General features: G+C 50.5%; 1 protein-coding gene across 4 annotated transcripts in view; it reads left to right on the forward strand.

Moving 5' to 3' along the window:
* RAI2 (retinoic acid induced 2) overlaps nt 1–13,020 on the forward strand; it is a 32,234-nt gene extending 19,214 nt beyond the window's left edge. For 3 of the 4 annotated variants that reach the window (XM_042866958.1, XM_042866957.1, XM_042866956.1), the window contains exon 2: nt 10,906–13,020. In XM_042866958.1, the coding sequence (XP_042722892.1) occupies nt 10,997–12,643 (1,647 nt within the window). In that variant the 5' untranslated portion in view covers nt 10,906–10,996 and the 3' untranslated portion in view covers nt 12,644–13,020. Of the gene's footprint in view, nt 1–10,347; nt 10,370–10,905 lie in introns of those variants that run through there. The other variant, XM_042866959.1, reaches the window with a different exon arrangement.
* Nucleotides 13,021–15,446: the final 2,426 nt, after the last annotated feature.

Raw genomic sequence — 15,446 nt, forward strand, 5'->3', positions numbered from 1 at the left:
TTTAGAAAGACAGTAGACATCCCTCTCTGAGTCTTGTTTTCACAAGCTAAGGGGTTGCAACCATTCTTTCTCACACTGTTCCCTAACATGCACAGTTGTACCCTCTCTTGGTTTCACTTCCTCTCTGCAGCATCATTCATCTTCTGCCTTGCACTAGGCTTTTTCCTCAGTTCCTCTCTTCATCTTCCCTACCACCATCATGCATTTTTTCCTGGTTTTTTTCCTGCCTGGATCTCTCTGCGCATTGTGCATCTCACTTTTTGCAGCAGGCACCACGCACCCCCAGAGCTAGGATTGCTAATCTCCCTTTTAGTGCCAGATCTCCGTGTTCTACCATTTCCTTCCATTTCAGCCATTCTGGGAGATAAATCATGAATGTCAGAGGAGTGGACCTTCTTGCGATGGTGTGTGAAGTATGAGAGGAGTGGTGCTGTTCTGCCAAAAGGTGTTCAGTGACTGCTATCAAGTGGTCCTTTGATCTGGAGACAACCCAGAAGTCCTCACAGTTCTGCAATACAGATGTCAGGAGCTCTGCTTCTTCTACCCTTCCCTCTCCTTACGCCCCTTCCCTCACTTTTCTGGGTTGTGCTCCTCACCTCCATGGGCCTGGTGGCCCTGTCTGCCAGGCAGCTCCTGCAGCCCTTCTTATGTGTCTCTGAAGCTGTTCCGCAAACATCCCTCCGAGTTGAAGGTGGAGTTTCACAACCTGTGGGCCTTAATAGTAGAGCTGAATGTGTTTTTCCCTCAAGATCAGCAGCAGAGTTCTGAGGTTCTTGAGGAGAAAATGGTGTTATCTCTCTGGTACAGGCAACAGATACAGGTGATTTCAGGTCATCTGAATAATAAAGGTGCTGAACAACAGTTGCTTGCAGACAGTTGTGCTGTGGTCAACATGCTGGTCACCTCTGGCTTTAAAATAGCTTTTTTTTCTTCTTTATTTTAGTCCCCAGATTTACTCTGCAATGGGAACTGTGCTTATCGCATGTTTAAAGCAGATTTCTTCACTGTGCGTATGGAGGAAGGTAAAGGAAGTGATAAATCTCTAAAGCCAGTAAGATAAAACAAATCCCCTCTAGCGAAGGGCCAGATATGGCATCTTCTCCTATCTCAGTGTTTCGGTCTGCAGCTGCCCTCACTGGTGGGAAGATGGCTGCTGCTGCAGCACAACAGAGGGTGCAGGAGGAAGGCCAGGGAGCAACTGCATCACTAAGTCCAGTGCAGGGTTGAGGTGCTCTCTGTCAGCGATGGAGAGATATATGGGGTACTAGAGGGAAAAAAACCACCACTGTGGTTGAAAAGAAAATGAAGAATAGGATTGGGACACCGAGAATTTTTGGCTTCTTTTCCCCCCAATAATCTGAAGAAGGTCCGTTGTCCTCCCAGTTTTTGAGTTGGGAAATGCTTTGTAGTTAGTTATTTCCTGCACTCCTTCTTAGCATCAAATCAATAACAGGATCAAACTCCTGACTCCATGCTGTTCCCTTTCTTCCCTGTGCTGCTGTTGGAAGCTGGGGAGCAGCAGGCTGCAGGTCCCAGTGGTGCGGCTTCTGCTGTCTTGTGTGTCTGTTGCACCAATGCCCTGTGAAATGTAGGGCAGGTGTAGAGCTTTCCTGGGAGCCATGGGACCGCCTCTGGGCAGGCATTGAAAGGCTCCAGCAGAGGCCAGAGAATGCAGAGCGGACACTTTCTGTTTGCTGCCATCCCCCTGCCACTGCAGACCTCCGGCAAGTCTTTGAGGTGCACTCATCTTCTGAGTCACATCCGTGTCACCCGGCAAGCAGCGTGATGTTGGGAGATGTCATCTCACATCACATGGACATTTGCAGGCTTTCTTCTCAGTGACCTTTCAGCCTCCCACCTCACTTCCTGTGTGAATGGTTGCTTGTCTTTTCTGAAACAACATCTTAGTTTCTTCTGGTGATGATAAGCATGAAAGAAAAGCTACGTCAGCTAGAAATGTACAAACACTGTGTGCTTCTCCTGCTTTCAGAATATCCCCTGATTGCTCTTGTATCCTTGTGGAAGGGCTGGAGAGCAGTGCTACCAAAACAGATTTTCTTCTCTACCACCTTCCCTCATGACCACTGCTTGGCAAAGAAGTACAGCTCCTCTAGGCAGAGGGGCACACATATGCAGCTGTGCTCCTGGTAGGTCAGCTGGGCACTGCTAGCTCCAGCACTCACATTCTTCGCTCATTAGTGAATTTAAATGATGTCATTGGAGGAAATTTCCTCCTAATGCCCTAGTGCTCTCAGCTTTCTTTTTTTTACCTGAAATAGCCAGTTAAACAAAAAAAATTCTGACAGCCAAAAAAAAAAAATCAACACGAAACTCCAGGACTCGCTTTAATTGCATCGTGAGGAGATCTGCTCTCCTCTTGAGTCAAAAGATTTTTATTTGATTATGTTCAGATTTTTACTCACCAAACACTGTAAATCTTTTGGTTTTAATTAAAGATTTTTTTTTCTTTTGCATTAGACTGATGCTAAACTGGATTCACTAAATCTTCTTATGCTGTAAGTAGCAGTGACCCAGATAAACACATTTAAAAATTCAACTGCTGAAACTACAGTATGTTGCCTTTGTAAGACACAGTGAGAGGAAGTCTAAGCTAGTTCTATAAATTTACAAGGGTAACATGTAGCTTCATATCATTAAAAGCAGATTCATAGACTAATTTAATTCTTTTAAATTAGATGCACAAATCTGCATGAAAAGAGTGTTACTTGGTTTGGCGTCCGATGCTTCAAAGTTAGAAGGAGGCCTGTGAAAAAATTACTTTTCCCTTCTGCGTCCGTTCTTTTGCAGTGCAACAACAGCGGCTTTGAGGAAAACGGAGGATAATTGCTTATTTATGGATGTGGCTGCAGAGAGTCTGCAGTGCTTTGCCTTTCAGTGCCTGAGCTCGTGGTGACGGTAGTGTTTCCATGTAAGGGCTGGGGCCCAGTCAGGCCCACTGTGTGCCCATAGGCATGGCCTGGATCAAGACGGGGACGTCAAGACTTCTCCATGGACTGGATTGAGATGCAGACATCAAGACTTGTCAGTGGACTGGATCAAGATGTGGACATCAAGACTTCTCTGTGGTCTGGTTCAAGACATGGATGTTGCCAAAGTATCTTGTTGGCCTAGATTTGAGTCAACCTATTCCGTGACCCAAAAAACTGTGGTTTAGCATTGCCTGATGGGATGCTACCCGTGGTTTCAGATGTGCATTTTGCATGCTTTCTGCCAGAGCAGGTGATAGAGACGGCATCAGAATGGCTGCTGGTGGCATGGCATGCTAGTTGGCCACACAGACCCCACCAGTCCCCACATGCTGGCAGGGAGGCCTGCTGGGCATCTCTCGCACCCTATAACTTACCCAAACGTGGATGTTACCACTTCTTCAGTCCTTGTGAATTTTCAGACAGCAGCGTCAGCTGTGTTTACACAAGGAAGAAATATATACTATTGGGGACAATCAGATAATAAACAGCCTTTAATTAGCGCAAAAGACGCAATGGGACCTAATCCCTCAGTGCCTGTTTAGACAGCCAGACCCAAACAGCTTGGGTCTGGTGCCCCATTACTGTTCCTCTGGGGGAACCAGGGAACGCTCCATTTTGTCACTGCCATCCCAGTGCCTACAGCTGGTTGCTGGTGTGGGGCTTGTCCTAGACCTAGGGAGATGCCACAGGCCATGTCTTGCTGAGCAGGAGCATGGACATTCTTGTGTTTGTGGTTTGCTTGGTGTCCCCAAAGGAAGAGCCCATGAGGGTGTGTTGCTACAAGATCAAGAAGACAGGCAGCAAAAAAACCCCCAACATTTGCTCCAGTGTGCTTGCAGGTATATATATATATATTTTTTTAAGATGTTTTGTTCATCGTTCTATTTTATTTCCTCTTATTTGTAGTTAAATGAATGACACTGCAGAGCCAGCTTTTGTCCTTTACTGTGTGTATGCACAGTAATTCATTTCTAGCTGAAAATGTGACAACGTGAGAGCGAAGCTCTTCCCACTGGTGTTTTCGTGCAGGGATTCGCCCATTCTCCCACCTCCCTGGGAGAGCCGAGCCTTCAGTGCACAGCCACACATACCCCTGCAGGTCTCTGAGGCTGGGCAGCACAGCCGGACGCCAGACCTCCCCTCCAGGTTTGCTGGAGTGGCCCGGTGACGTGCCCCAGGGGACTTACAGTCAATGATGATGGATTACGCTGGTCCATTAATGCAGCAGTCTCATCTGGGAAAGATGTAATTGCCGTTCCGTGTCCCGCCGCTTCCGTAAGTTTTTCAGCACACGTAGTAGTGCACGTCGCGATGGAGATGGCTGGTGACAAATGTTGCAGTAAATATGTCAGGGGCTCCGCATCCCGTGGCAGCTCGCTTCTATTCTGGTACCGGGCAGCCGTCGTTAAGATGGGGGAAGTGATAATCACAAAATTTGCTGTACTGCGTTCATGATGATGTACTGCTCTTCTAAGATTTGATGGAAGAGCGTGGGCAGTGCTGATCTTGTTTCCTCCTGCAAGACGCGTCTGCAAAATAGGTTTGTGTTGCCTGGTTCCTTGTGAGCAGGAAAGGCTCGGTGCAGCCGATGGGATGGAAAGCGGTGTGTAAACGGCTGTGAAACGGAGATGTAAAAAAATGCTGCATTTTTTCTCACATCGCAGGAACCCCGTGCTTTTCTGGCTCTTTTAAACAAAATGCCTGCAGCTGCTTACATATTTGGCAAAGATGAAAAGAAGGGGATATTTTTGCTTGGAAGCTTTTCCATCCACACAGCTTTGGATAGGGTGGCGTTTGAAACCTGGTGTGGGCGTGCTGTCTGCGTGAGGATTAGTGCCGTCAAGTGGCTGACGAAATGTTGGGTTTGGTGTACTGACGTGATGACGTGTCGGAGAGGGAGAGTAAGGCCACTAAATCTGGAGCTACGAGTATAAAAATTGATCTTGAACTGGCAAGCTGAAGGAGGATATTTGAGTTGGTGGGGAGGAATGCAATGTTAAATAACCGTCTTTTGCTCTCCAGACAGCTAAAGAGTCTGTCCCCTTCCTTCTTACAGTCTCCCTTTAGATACTGAAAGGCCGCTATCAGGTCCCACTGAAGCCGCCTCTTCTCCAGGCTGAACAGCCCCAGCTCTATCAGCATGTCCTCACTATGGAAGTGTTCCATCCTAGAGCTCTCCAGCTCCAGGTCTCGTCATTGCTACTGCATTCATTGGGAACTTTCTGGTGCTCTCTTTCTGGCGTGCAGAGCCTGGAGGCTGTACCCTTTCCTGTCCAGCACAACAACATGTGTGCTGCTGGTAAGCCCATCAAAGCTGCACCTGGGAGCTGCCATTTTGGCCCACCCATTTTGGCTGTTGGATGGCATCAACACCTGTAGTCGGTCATGGGCACATTCTTTCTTACAGTCTTAGGAACATGTGTGCATCACTAGAAAGGGTTGGTGCGCAGGAAAGTTTGATTTTTTTAACATGGTGCTGCATTTCTGCTGATTCTTTACTTATGGAAGGCAGGATGTATGTTGGGACAGTCAGAGGTTGTGAAATCTGGGAGAATTAGTGATTCTGGCCACAACAATGTTGAATTGTAATCACAGCCTGCCTCCTGCTCGTTCTTCCTTGCTGCCATGGGAGGGTTTGGGAGGCAGCTGTAGGTGTTGAAGCCATCATGGTGCAACGGGGCAAAGTCAGGTGTTTCACCTGCAGAATGGTTGTAGCGGTTCACAGATGGATTTTAACTTGACCTGGCCAGCTGAGCAGGGTGACTGGTGTGATGGATCCCTGTCCCCTGCAAGCAGGAGCTGCATGGTCATGTTTGCAAGGAGGGACAGGCAATGAAGGGCAGCCTCCCGTTCTCACCTTGATATTGGAAAGATCAAGGGAATGCAGGGAGAGTGCGTGAGCCTGGGGTCGGGGGAGTGGGTTGGGAGGAAAGAGCGAGCTGAGGGTTGCTGAGCTGGGAACAAACCTCTGCCGAGGAGCTGGCAAGGCTTTGAAGTCGTGTCACTGACATCAAACTCTGAGACCCTTTGTAGGAAACACAGTGCTTTAAGGACTGTTTAATAAAGCTCTCGACTGGGAAAGGAGCAAATATTTTATCAGGCTGACGCTGAGTGCTTTTTGTTGTGGGTTTTGGGGGAAGCGGGACTGGCAATTACATTTAATTGATATCCTTTTCCTCTTGTTATCATTGGGGTATCGATTGCTGGGAAAACAAAATGCGTGTTTTAAAAAATTTACTGTAAAGTCACAGCTCTCATTTGTTTTGTTTAGCTCTGTGCTCTCAAGCAGCTCATTTTTCTTTGCTTCGCTGGCAAATAGAATGTTTTGATTGAAAACAATACTAAATAATCAGTTAGATGGGATGTTTAATGACAGGAAAAATTGTTTAAAATATTTTTTCCCATAGGAAAATCATGCCGTTTGCTTTTCAAGCCTAAGAAGCCTTTTAATGCCATTGTAAGTCTGCATCCTTCCTACTGTCTCGCTCCAGAATCAAACACGTGGGCACAGTGCGTGTGTTGAAGCATGTGGGTCAAGGAGTGGTGGATCCCGGGAGCCCTGGCACAAGAGACATCCATCCCCTGAGTACATCCAGTTTTTCCCTCCATCACTTTCATGGGGGATTTCTTAGGCCCCCACCTGCTGTCGTTTCGACATCCCTGTGGGTTACCCAAGGCAGTGCAGCAGCCTCCAGTGCCCCTGTCCCAAAGAAGTGATGCAGGTGGATGTTCCCTCGGTCGCAGGAGCAGGGCCTCGTGTTCCCCCGTCTGAACAGGAATTTGGAGCGTGAAAACTGCAGTGAGGTTGCAGGGATGTCGCCAAACTCTGCGGCACGTGACTCAGCAGTAATTATGGCTGGCAAATTTATATTTGTCCTTCGCATGTCAGGTTCAATACATCAGCTTTCCATGTGCTGTCTGGGGCTCTGAGCGCGTGTCCGGCTCAGTGCAAGCTGAGCAAGCTGCTGCTGCTGCGTGGGCATCGCCGTGCTGCTCTGAGGGGTAAAATAAAATAGAGCCCATCTGGGCAGGGTTTGTTCCCAGCAGCAAGGCTCTTCTGCTGCAACAGTTTTGAGACAACCAGGATTGGGATGTGCTGTGGGTTCCATGCCTTGGATCATTTTTTGTGGCCCTCCTCTGGACACGCTCCATCTGTGGTTTATATGTACAGGAGAGCTACTGGCACGTTAATACCTCCATGTGAAAGCTCGCTTCCTCCAAATACTTCTTTTGTATTCCAGCAACACCCTTAGTAACAACATGGAAAGCCTTTATGTGTGTACGGCTGTAACAACACAACACAGAAGTCGCAGGATGCAAGGTGATTTACGGCTCACTGCTGGGTGTCAGTGTGTGCCCCGCTCGCCCTCTGCCTTATCTACTGCAGAAGGATGCAGAAAGATGGGGCGGGCTTTGGCTGCCTGCAATTGCATGCGTGGCATGGGTGGTCCCACAGCGAGCACCCACAGCCCTGGGAAAAGCTGACATCGGCAGGGGATCAGCAAGCAGGCCGGAGTTATCACCGCCTTCATAATGGCATTTCTGCACAGCTAACATTTCCTGTAGAGCTGCACACATCATTGCTTAGTGCCATGAACTTAACTCTTATCAGCGCCCCAGTGGGAAAACCCAAGTTATTTACAATAGCTTTCTTTTCAGTGTTGTAAGCTTATTTTCAATTAAAACAAACAGCAAATTAAATATTAAATAGATAAGTAGGGAAAGTGAAATTAATTGATTTTCTGGCACCGGGGTAAGGCAGAAAGAGGAACCTTCAGGCGGTTTTGCTGAGTTGCACTGCCTTCCTTCTTGCTTATCAGGTACATGGGACTGACTTTAAAAGCCAGGCAGCTCTCACTATGTGTTGAGAAGCAGCAGTCCTCAAAGTAACAGCAGTGCGTGCGCACTTCGGGTTATTCTTTATTAAAAGAGAAATGTAGTAAAGCTTTCACTGTTAGTAGCAATGTTGGAGAATGCAGTTTAGCGTAAGTCCTCTCCATAGAGACATAGATTCATAGAATGACTCAGGTTGGAAGGGACCTCAAAGCCCACCCAGCCCCAACCCCTGCTATGGGCAGGGCTCCCCCATATCAGCTCAGGCTGCCCGGCCCTCATCCAACCTGGCCTTGAGAGTTGTGCCTTGCTACCCAGGTGCTGCTGGCATCGCTGGGTTCCTCCACCTCAGGGACACACAGAATGCAGCTTGGAACGGCATTTGACTGTGCCTTAAAATCCCCAAAGCAGAAGCGGGCATTTCTTCCAGGTGCCTGATGGTGATAGATGAGCTCTTTTTTCCCTTGTCTAGATACTTCCTCTGCCCTGTCACTTTCTAAAGCAGCAGTGGGGGATTTTATGATGCTTCAGACTTTCCTCCTGCACAGTTATCTGTCTCTCTCTGTGGGTCTGTGCAGCATGCTAATCCCTCAAGGCACTTATGCAGCATAATTTTCATCTTAATTTTTCTATTTCTCAATGCTAAATGGCCTTAGCAGGGGAATAGAAGGTCATTTTTCCCATCCCCACCAGATTACTCGTTTGCTGTGGAAACGCAGAGATCGTCTCACGCTTTGCAAACAAACGGCAGAGCAGAAGTCCTGGTGCCGTCTGCAGTGCTCCTCAGTGCCGCCGAATGGAGGGCAGCAGGGGTGCGGGGCTGGGCTGCAGGCCTGAGGGAGTGTTGAATGGTTCTTTTATAAGGAGGGAGATGATGTGGGAAGTATAAAACCTCTTTTTAATTCCTCAACAAGATGAGCCTGCTTGTGTTGGTGCCGCTGCTCCTCGCTGTCTGAATCATCAGCATTATTTCTCTCCTGCTTTCTCGTGCTCGGGGAATCTCTGCCTGCAGCCAGTGCTGAGTGAGGAAACAAACAGAACCCCTCAACCCCGCAGTCGTGTTTTCCTCTCAACGTTTCACGAGATGAGAAGAATCATGAATTATTCTCCCCCAGCCAGCAGCAGCGGGGGAGAAGGAATGACTCATCTGTTTACTTTTAAAAATCCTCTTTAAAAATCAGATGTGCCCGATGATACATGATCGGGATTTCTCTCGCCCGGCCCCAGCTATTAACTCCCGACATTGCTGTAGTCCTGCTCTGGCCGTGACACAGTGCTGCCAGACCCGGGGATTTACAGGCCTCGGGAGGGATGCTCTGGTTTCCCGTTTCCCTGCCTTGGCCGTGGTTTGCCCTTTGTTCGGGGTCGGTTTTTGCGTCTGTCTGCGCTGAGCTGGCAGGTGACGGTGCTGCTCCCGCAGCCGTCCATGCGAGCAGGGCAGCGCTGTGAGCAGCCGGGCCATCCGTACAACCATGGGATCATTCAAGTTGGAAAAGACCACTAAGATCATCAAGTCCAACATCAGCTCACATACCCAAAACAGGCTTAGGGTCTGCGTGTGGCTGCTGCGGGCCAAGGATGCGGAGCGGTGGTGATGGTGCGCGCTCTGCTCTTGGGTAACAGCGTGCAGCTGTGCACAGGTGAGGAATGTAAATCTGGGGTGCTCCGGTGCTTCCCCATGGTAACAGAGTTAAAAATGGACAAGTTTCCATGGTGATTATTACCGCAGGATGCGCTGCTCACTTCAGGAGTGGCACGGGCAGCATGGCAAAATCTGCGGGCGGAAATTATTTACCCTTCTGAATAAATGAAGGCACAGCGCCATTAATACGCTGCTTTGCAGGGAGCATGGGGGGAGCAGAGTGTTAATCTTTGTAGGAAATAGGTTGCAGATTTCACTGTCACCATGAACAGAAACAATCTCTGTCCTTTTTTTGTTGACATTTGCTTGGTTTAGATAAAGACACAGGCTGCTAAAGTAAATTTGAATCAGAATCACGGAATGGTTTGGAGAGGACTCTAAAGCCCATCCAGCCCCAACCCCTGCCATGGGCAGGGCTGCCCCCCACCAGCTCAGGGCCCCATCCAACCTGGCCTTGAGTGCCTCCAGCAATGGGGCACCACAGCTTCTCTGGGCAGCTGTGCCAGCGCCTCACCACCCTCTGAGTGAAGGATTTCTGTCCCTTGAGGTGTTCAAGAAACATGTAGATGTGACACTGAGGGATGTGATTTTTAGAGGCATAGTGGTGATGGGCTGACAGTTGGACTAGATGGTCTTAGTGGTGTTTTCTGACATTTATGATTCTATCATAAATTTATGATTCTATCATAAATGTCTATGATATCTGCCCTTGTAAAAAGTCAGTCTCCCTCCTGTTTATAAGCTCCCCTCAAGTTGTGGAAAGCCACAATGAGGTCTCCCCGCAGTCTTCTCTTCTCCAGGATGAACAAGCCCAACTTCTTCAACCTTTCTTCATAGGAGAGGTACTCCTGCACTCTGATCATCCTCATGGCTTCCTCTGGACCCCTGACAGGCTGTGTCAGAGGTACTGCTGCACCAATGGCCTGACCCACTTAAGTAAAACCTCATGGGGGGAAAATATAACAGCTCTTGTAGGGGAACCGAGGACCCTGCCACGGTGGAACATTTCTGAGCCGTGTATATTTAGAAACATTTGGTTTTGTGCTCCTGCTGAGTTAAAGCAGTGCACTGTCTCTGGGCCCTGCCATACACTGTCATTATGCAGAGCTTTGTTTTAAAGCAGCAGAAGGGGCTGCCCAAGCCCTTGGGTTGGCTGGCGTACGGGAGGGGTTTTTTTGACTGCAGGCAGCCTTCAGGTCCTTTAAATTATCTGTGTTTACGGCTAAATATAAGTTCCTCAAAACTGTTCGTACAGCACTCACGGATGTCTGTGTATACAGCATCACTGTGTACATTACCGCTATGAGTTGTGGAGCCGTTATCCTGAAACGTGGAAACGTTCAAGGGCTTGCTTTGGCGACAGGGTCTTTCAAGGCAGTCGCAAATGTTTTGTTAAGGAGGAGATTTATGCAGTGCCTAAACCACGTCTCTGCATTGCAGGCCAAGCGATGTCGGTGCCGGAGCCCCTGGCAGCCCCATCCTGCTGACGGCGATGTGAGCGTGGCGCTGCGGAGCCTCAAAGCCCTGCGAGATGGAGGAGCTCTACAAGGAGACTCCCAACCTGCCCATGGATGTCACCAGCCCACCGGCGGCCATGGCCAACAACAAGCTGGAGAACGGCGTGGCCCAGCTGATCACAGCGGAGGCCTGGAACATCAATTCAGCTGACCTGATGAAGAAGGCCCTGTCCCCGCTGGTGACCGTCCCTGCTCCCTCCATCCTGACACCGCCGGCTGAATCACAGAGCGGGGTGGCACTGAAGGTGGCGGCCACCGTGCTGCAGCCCATCTGCCTGGGGGACAGCCCCGTTGTCCTGCCTATCCACCTGCAGGTGGCTGGCAGTGCCGCCCCGCAGATGCCGGCCAGTGGTGCCACCCCGTACGTCATGACCACGCAGGGCCCCATCCCACTACCAGTCCTACTGGAGCAGCATGTTTTTCAGCACCTCAACTCGCCCCTGGTGCTGCCCCCCGGCACTGCCTGCCCTGCCAGCCCCCTGCATGGTGGTCTTTTCCCAGGCGCCTCTGCCCCTGTCAGCCAGCCCCAGCTCCTGGACCCCAAACCGTCAGGCCCAGGCCAGGAGCCCGTGCTGCCGCCTGTCTTTCAGACACCAGGTTTCGCCGCAGTCCTGCAGGACCTCTTCCCCTCAGGGCAGGGCGCCCTGGGCTCGGCCCCCTGCCAGCCCCCTCCTGACTATGCTGCCCTCCCACCCCAGGCCTTCAGCTCACCCCTCTCCCCGCTGGTGCCCCCTGCCACGCTGCTGGTGCCCTACCCTGTCATCGTGCCCCTGCCCGTCCCCGTGCCCATTCCCATCCCTGTCCCCATCCCCATGCCCCATGGTGCTGAAGCCAAGGTGACCCCCGACCCACCCAAGCCCCCACTCTTCACCCCGCAGCCCTGCAAGGGCACCCAGACCCCTCTGGAGAAGGAGGAGACGAAGCCCTTTGACCTCGTCCACCAGCGGGACTTCTCCCAGCTAAACCGCCACACTGTCATCAAGATGGGCAGCGAGAACGAGGCGCTGGACCTCTCCATGAAGAGCCCACCCATGGCTCGGGCCTGCGAGGCTGCCCCGCCACCGCCATCTCCTGAGGACGGGGCACTGGACCTGTCGCTCTCCTCGTGCCGCAAGCCAGGGGGTCCCCATGGGGAGATGGCCAGCAGCGGGCCCAGTGCCGAGGGCAGCCCGCAGGACAAGCCGGCCACCCCCTTCGCCCCTTCCAAAGCACCGGAGGCTGCAGGCAAGGCGGAGGGCAGGGTGGTGGGGCCGGGGCCAGGTGAGCTCCTGCGGCCGCCACAGAAGTGGTTGGTGGAACCAGCCGGGAGGGCGGCCTGCGAACCCAAGGCCGGTGGCAACAACATTGAGATCGTCAGCACCTCTCAGACAGCCAAAGTCATCGTCTCTGTCAAGGACGCCGTGCCCGCCATCTTCTGCGGCAAGATCAAGGGCCTGTCGGGGGTGTCCACCAAAAACTTCTCCTTCAAAAGGGACATGCCCCAGGACTCAGTGCTGCAGTGCTACGACATGAAGAGCCAGCCCGAGCCGCGGGACAACACCGAGGCGCTTAGGAAACCCGTAAAGAACAGGAGCGTAAAGCTAAAGAAAATGAACTCGCCCGAAATACACATTCTTCCAATAAAGAAGCAACGGCTTGCTGCCTTTTTTCCAAGAAAGTAAATTATGGGTTTTTAGAATTTTAAGATTATTATGGAAAAAAAAAAAATAATAAAAAAGATGCACTTGGTTTTAAACTCATTTAAAACTTTAAACTATCTTTGTAAGTTATTTTTGGGGAAGGGGGAGAGGAGCAGAAGTAGAGTCCCTATAAGCTGGGTTTCTTCTTTTTTTTTTTTGTTATTAAATTTTGACTTTTCGTGGGAAACTGAATAAAAGCAACCTATTTTTCAAGCAGATTGCACATTTTGCAGCTTTAATGGAGTAACGGATGAGTCAGAGGGGTAAGAGCTATTTTCACTGCCATAAAGTGCTTTGATGATGTAATTCTTCATAATGGTTAGAACGGAAATTTCAAAATAAATGTTTGTACGTGCTAATCGGTGGCGGTATCTCTGTCATTTCTGAAGGGCTTTGGCAGCATGGAGGAGGCCTGGCCAAAGGCTGCAACCGCCCTCACTTGTTCAGAGTGCTGCTAAGAATCCACCTGGGAGTGGATCGGGGCATGCTGTTGGGGGCACTGCGCCCCAGTGGGCTTCAGAGTGGCAAAAATGAGGGTAGCTGAGCGGTGCGGCTCTGTGCTGACGCTCACAACCCCGTTCTAAAGTGTTGAAAGCAATAGCAGCAGTTATTTAAACAAGAAAGTCTTAAAAACTGGGGGAATTCGGTTGCAGAGGGGTGATAAAGAAAAGTCGCCTAATTTTTTCCCACCTGGCTGTAGATATATGGAGGCATTGTTTATTGTTAGTTTTATAATTGTCTTTGATGGCTGAAGTCACTGCACATGAAAGAGCAGAACTGTGTAACTTCATTACCTGACGGTGTACAAGCCGCACACGTCCATGGAGAAATGTGAATGTACCATTACAATAAACGTTCTGGTAAGTGATGGTTTTGCACTCGTGTATGACAGCTGGAGACGCACTACTGCACGTTGGCTTTAAAGGCCATCTAGTCCAACCCCCTGCAATGAATAGGGACAACTACAGCTCCATCAGGGTGTTCAGAGCCCCGTCCAGCCTGACCTCGAGTGTCTGCAGGGCCAGGCACCCACTGTGGCGTAGCTCTGAACCCATCATGCAGGTAACACAGTGCTCTGACTGCGCCACGCTTCCTCCCTCTGTAGCCAAACAACTCCCAGGTCTCCCCCTGGGCAGAGATTGTAGCAGTAGTTCTTGCAGGAAACCAGCCAGAGAGGCAACTTCCAGGTTCAAAATGCCATCTCCAGCTATGGGCCTCATCATGAGCTCCACTGACACTCCCGCTGCAGAGAGCAGGGCACTGCTCAGTGCCCCCACCAACCGCCCAGGGAGCGGGAAGGGCGGTCTGCTGCTCTTTTGGGCTGAAGGACTACTCAGTATATAGAATGAGTGGGTGTTGTGCACCCCTACCATCATATCCTGCCAAACTCCTCTTTTTAAGTGTTTTTATTTTTCCCAAAGCTGGCAGAACCGAAAATGCTCGGATAGCTCGTAGCATTGATGGATTCATTAATGTTTTGTCATCTGACAGGCTTTTGTCTTTTTAAAATAATCTTGTTCTTAGGTGAAAAGCGTTCTGCTGCTTTGTTTTGTTCCTCCCAAAAAGCTGTGCTGATGTTCCACCTCTCAGTAGCTGCAGCGCTGGGGCTGAGGAGGTCCCTCAGGATTCCAGTTCCCATTGTCACTTCCCCACAGCTGTGGCCGGGCCAGGCGCAGGGTGACATGACCTGCTGGTTTGCTCTGAGGGAACAAGACCCCGAGCCCAAAAGCCCTGATGGCAGTCAGCTGCTCTTAGCAGCCTTTTTAAGTGCACACAAAACTGTAAGAACACCCAACTGCTGTGGGTGGCTGACTCAGGTGTGAGGACAGACAGGCAGCAGCCAGCAGGCGCCCCAGAGTATTGCAGCCCTCCCTCTCTGAAATGGAGCTGAGGGCAAGGTGTGTGAGGAGCAGCCGAGGCCACGAGGAGCTGAGGGGAGGCCTGATGGCAGCTGCAGCTCCTCACAGGGAGCGGAAGGGCAGCGCTGAGCTCTGCTCTCTGTGACAGCAACAGGGCCTGAGGGCACGGGGCAGCTGGGGGCAGTGGGCACGGAACAGCCATGCCACAACACCTCCCCTTATGCAGCGCTGGGCAAAGGCCCCTACCTAGGTGCCACCTTCCTCCTACCACTGCTTGTGTGTGAAGCACATGGGCACAGAACAAGGCACTTAATTACACGAAGATTGAGCACTTCCACCTCCTCCTCGCTGCTAGCAGCAATTACAGATTTTGTACATTGGGCCATTAATTTTCTCCACGGCTACATTTTAACTGCTTCTGAAACTTGTGCAGGAGAAGGATGGGGAGCTGCTATGTGATATATGGAGCCTCCATTTCTGGTGGCTGTTAATGGAGACATTAATACCTCTTGAGAAGTTGAAGGGAAAGTCATTAAGCCATAATGGCAGGAGGAGGATGTTTTACAACAATGGGCACGTGCAAAGTAGAGACAGAAAGGAGCAGCACTGACCCTCAAGGGCAACCCGTGTTGGCTCCAAGCTCCCAGTGATTTGGGGGGTGGGTTTTATTAGGAGGTGAGGAAAGAGCAGAGTGGAATCCCTTCCCATCTGTTCTCAAGGAGGGGCTTTGCAGGAAGCCATGGACCCCAAGTTCGAGCTCAGGGAAAGCAGCCCCAAGGGCAGAGCTGGCCCAGTCCCTGGCACAGAGGTGAAAAGAGCAATGACATTTCTAAGCCTGATGAAAACAGGTGATATTTAGACTGACAGAACAGACACACAGCCAGGAGAGAAGCAAGCAAGGCAAGTATGAGTTCAAGAAGGTGGTG

Source organism: Lagopus leucura, unplaced genomic scaffold (assembly GCF_019238085.1).
Source record: "Lagopus leucura isolate 7727_CA_CO unplaced genomic scaffold, USGS_WTPT01 Super-Scaffold_100001, whole genome shotgun sequence".
In the NCBI taxonomy this organism is placed as follows: domain Eukaryota; kingdom Metazoa; phylum Chordata; class Aves; order Galliformes; family Phasianidae; genus Lagopus; species Lagopus leucura.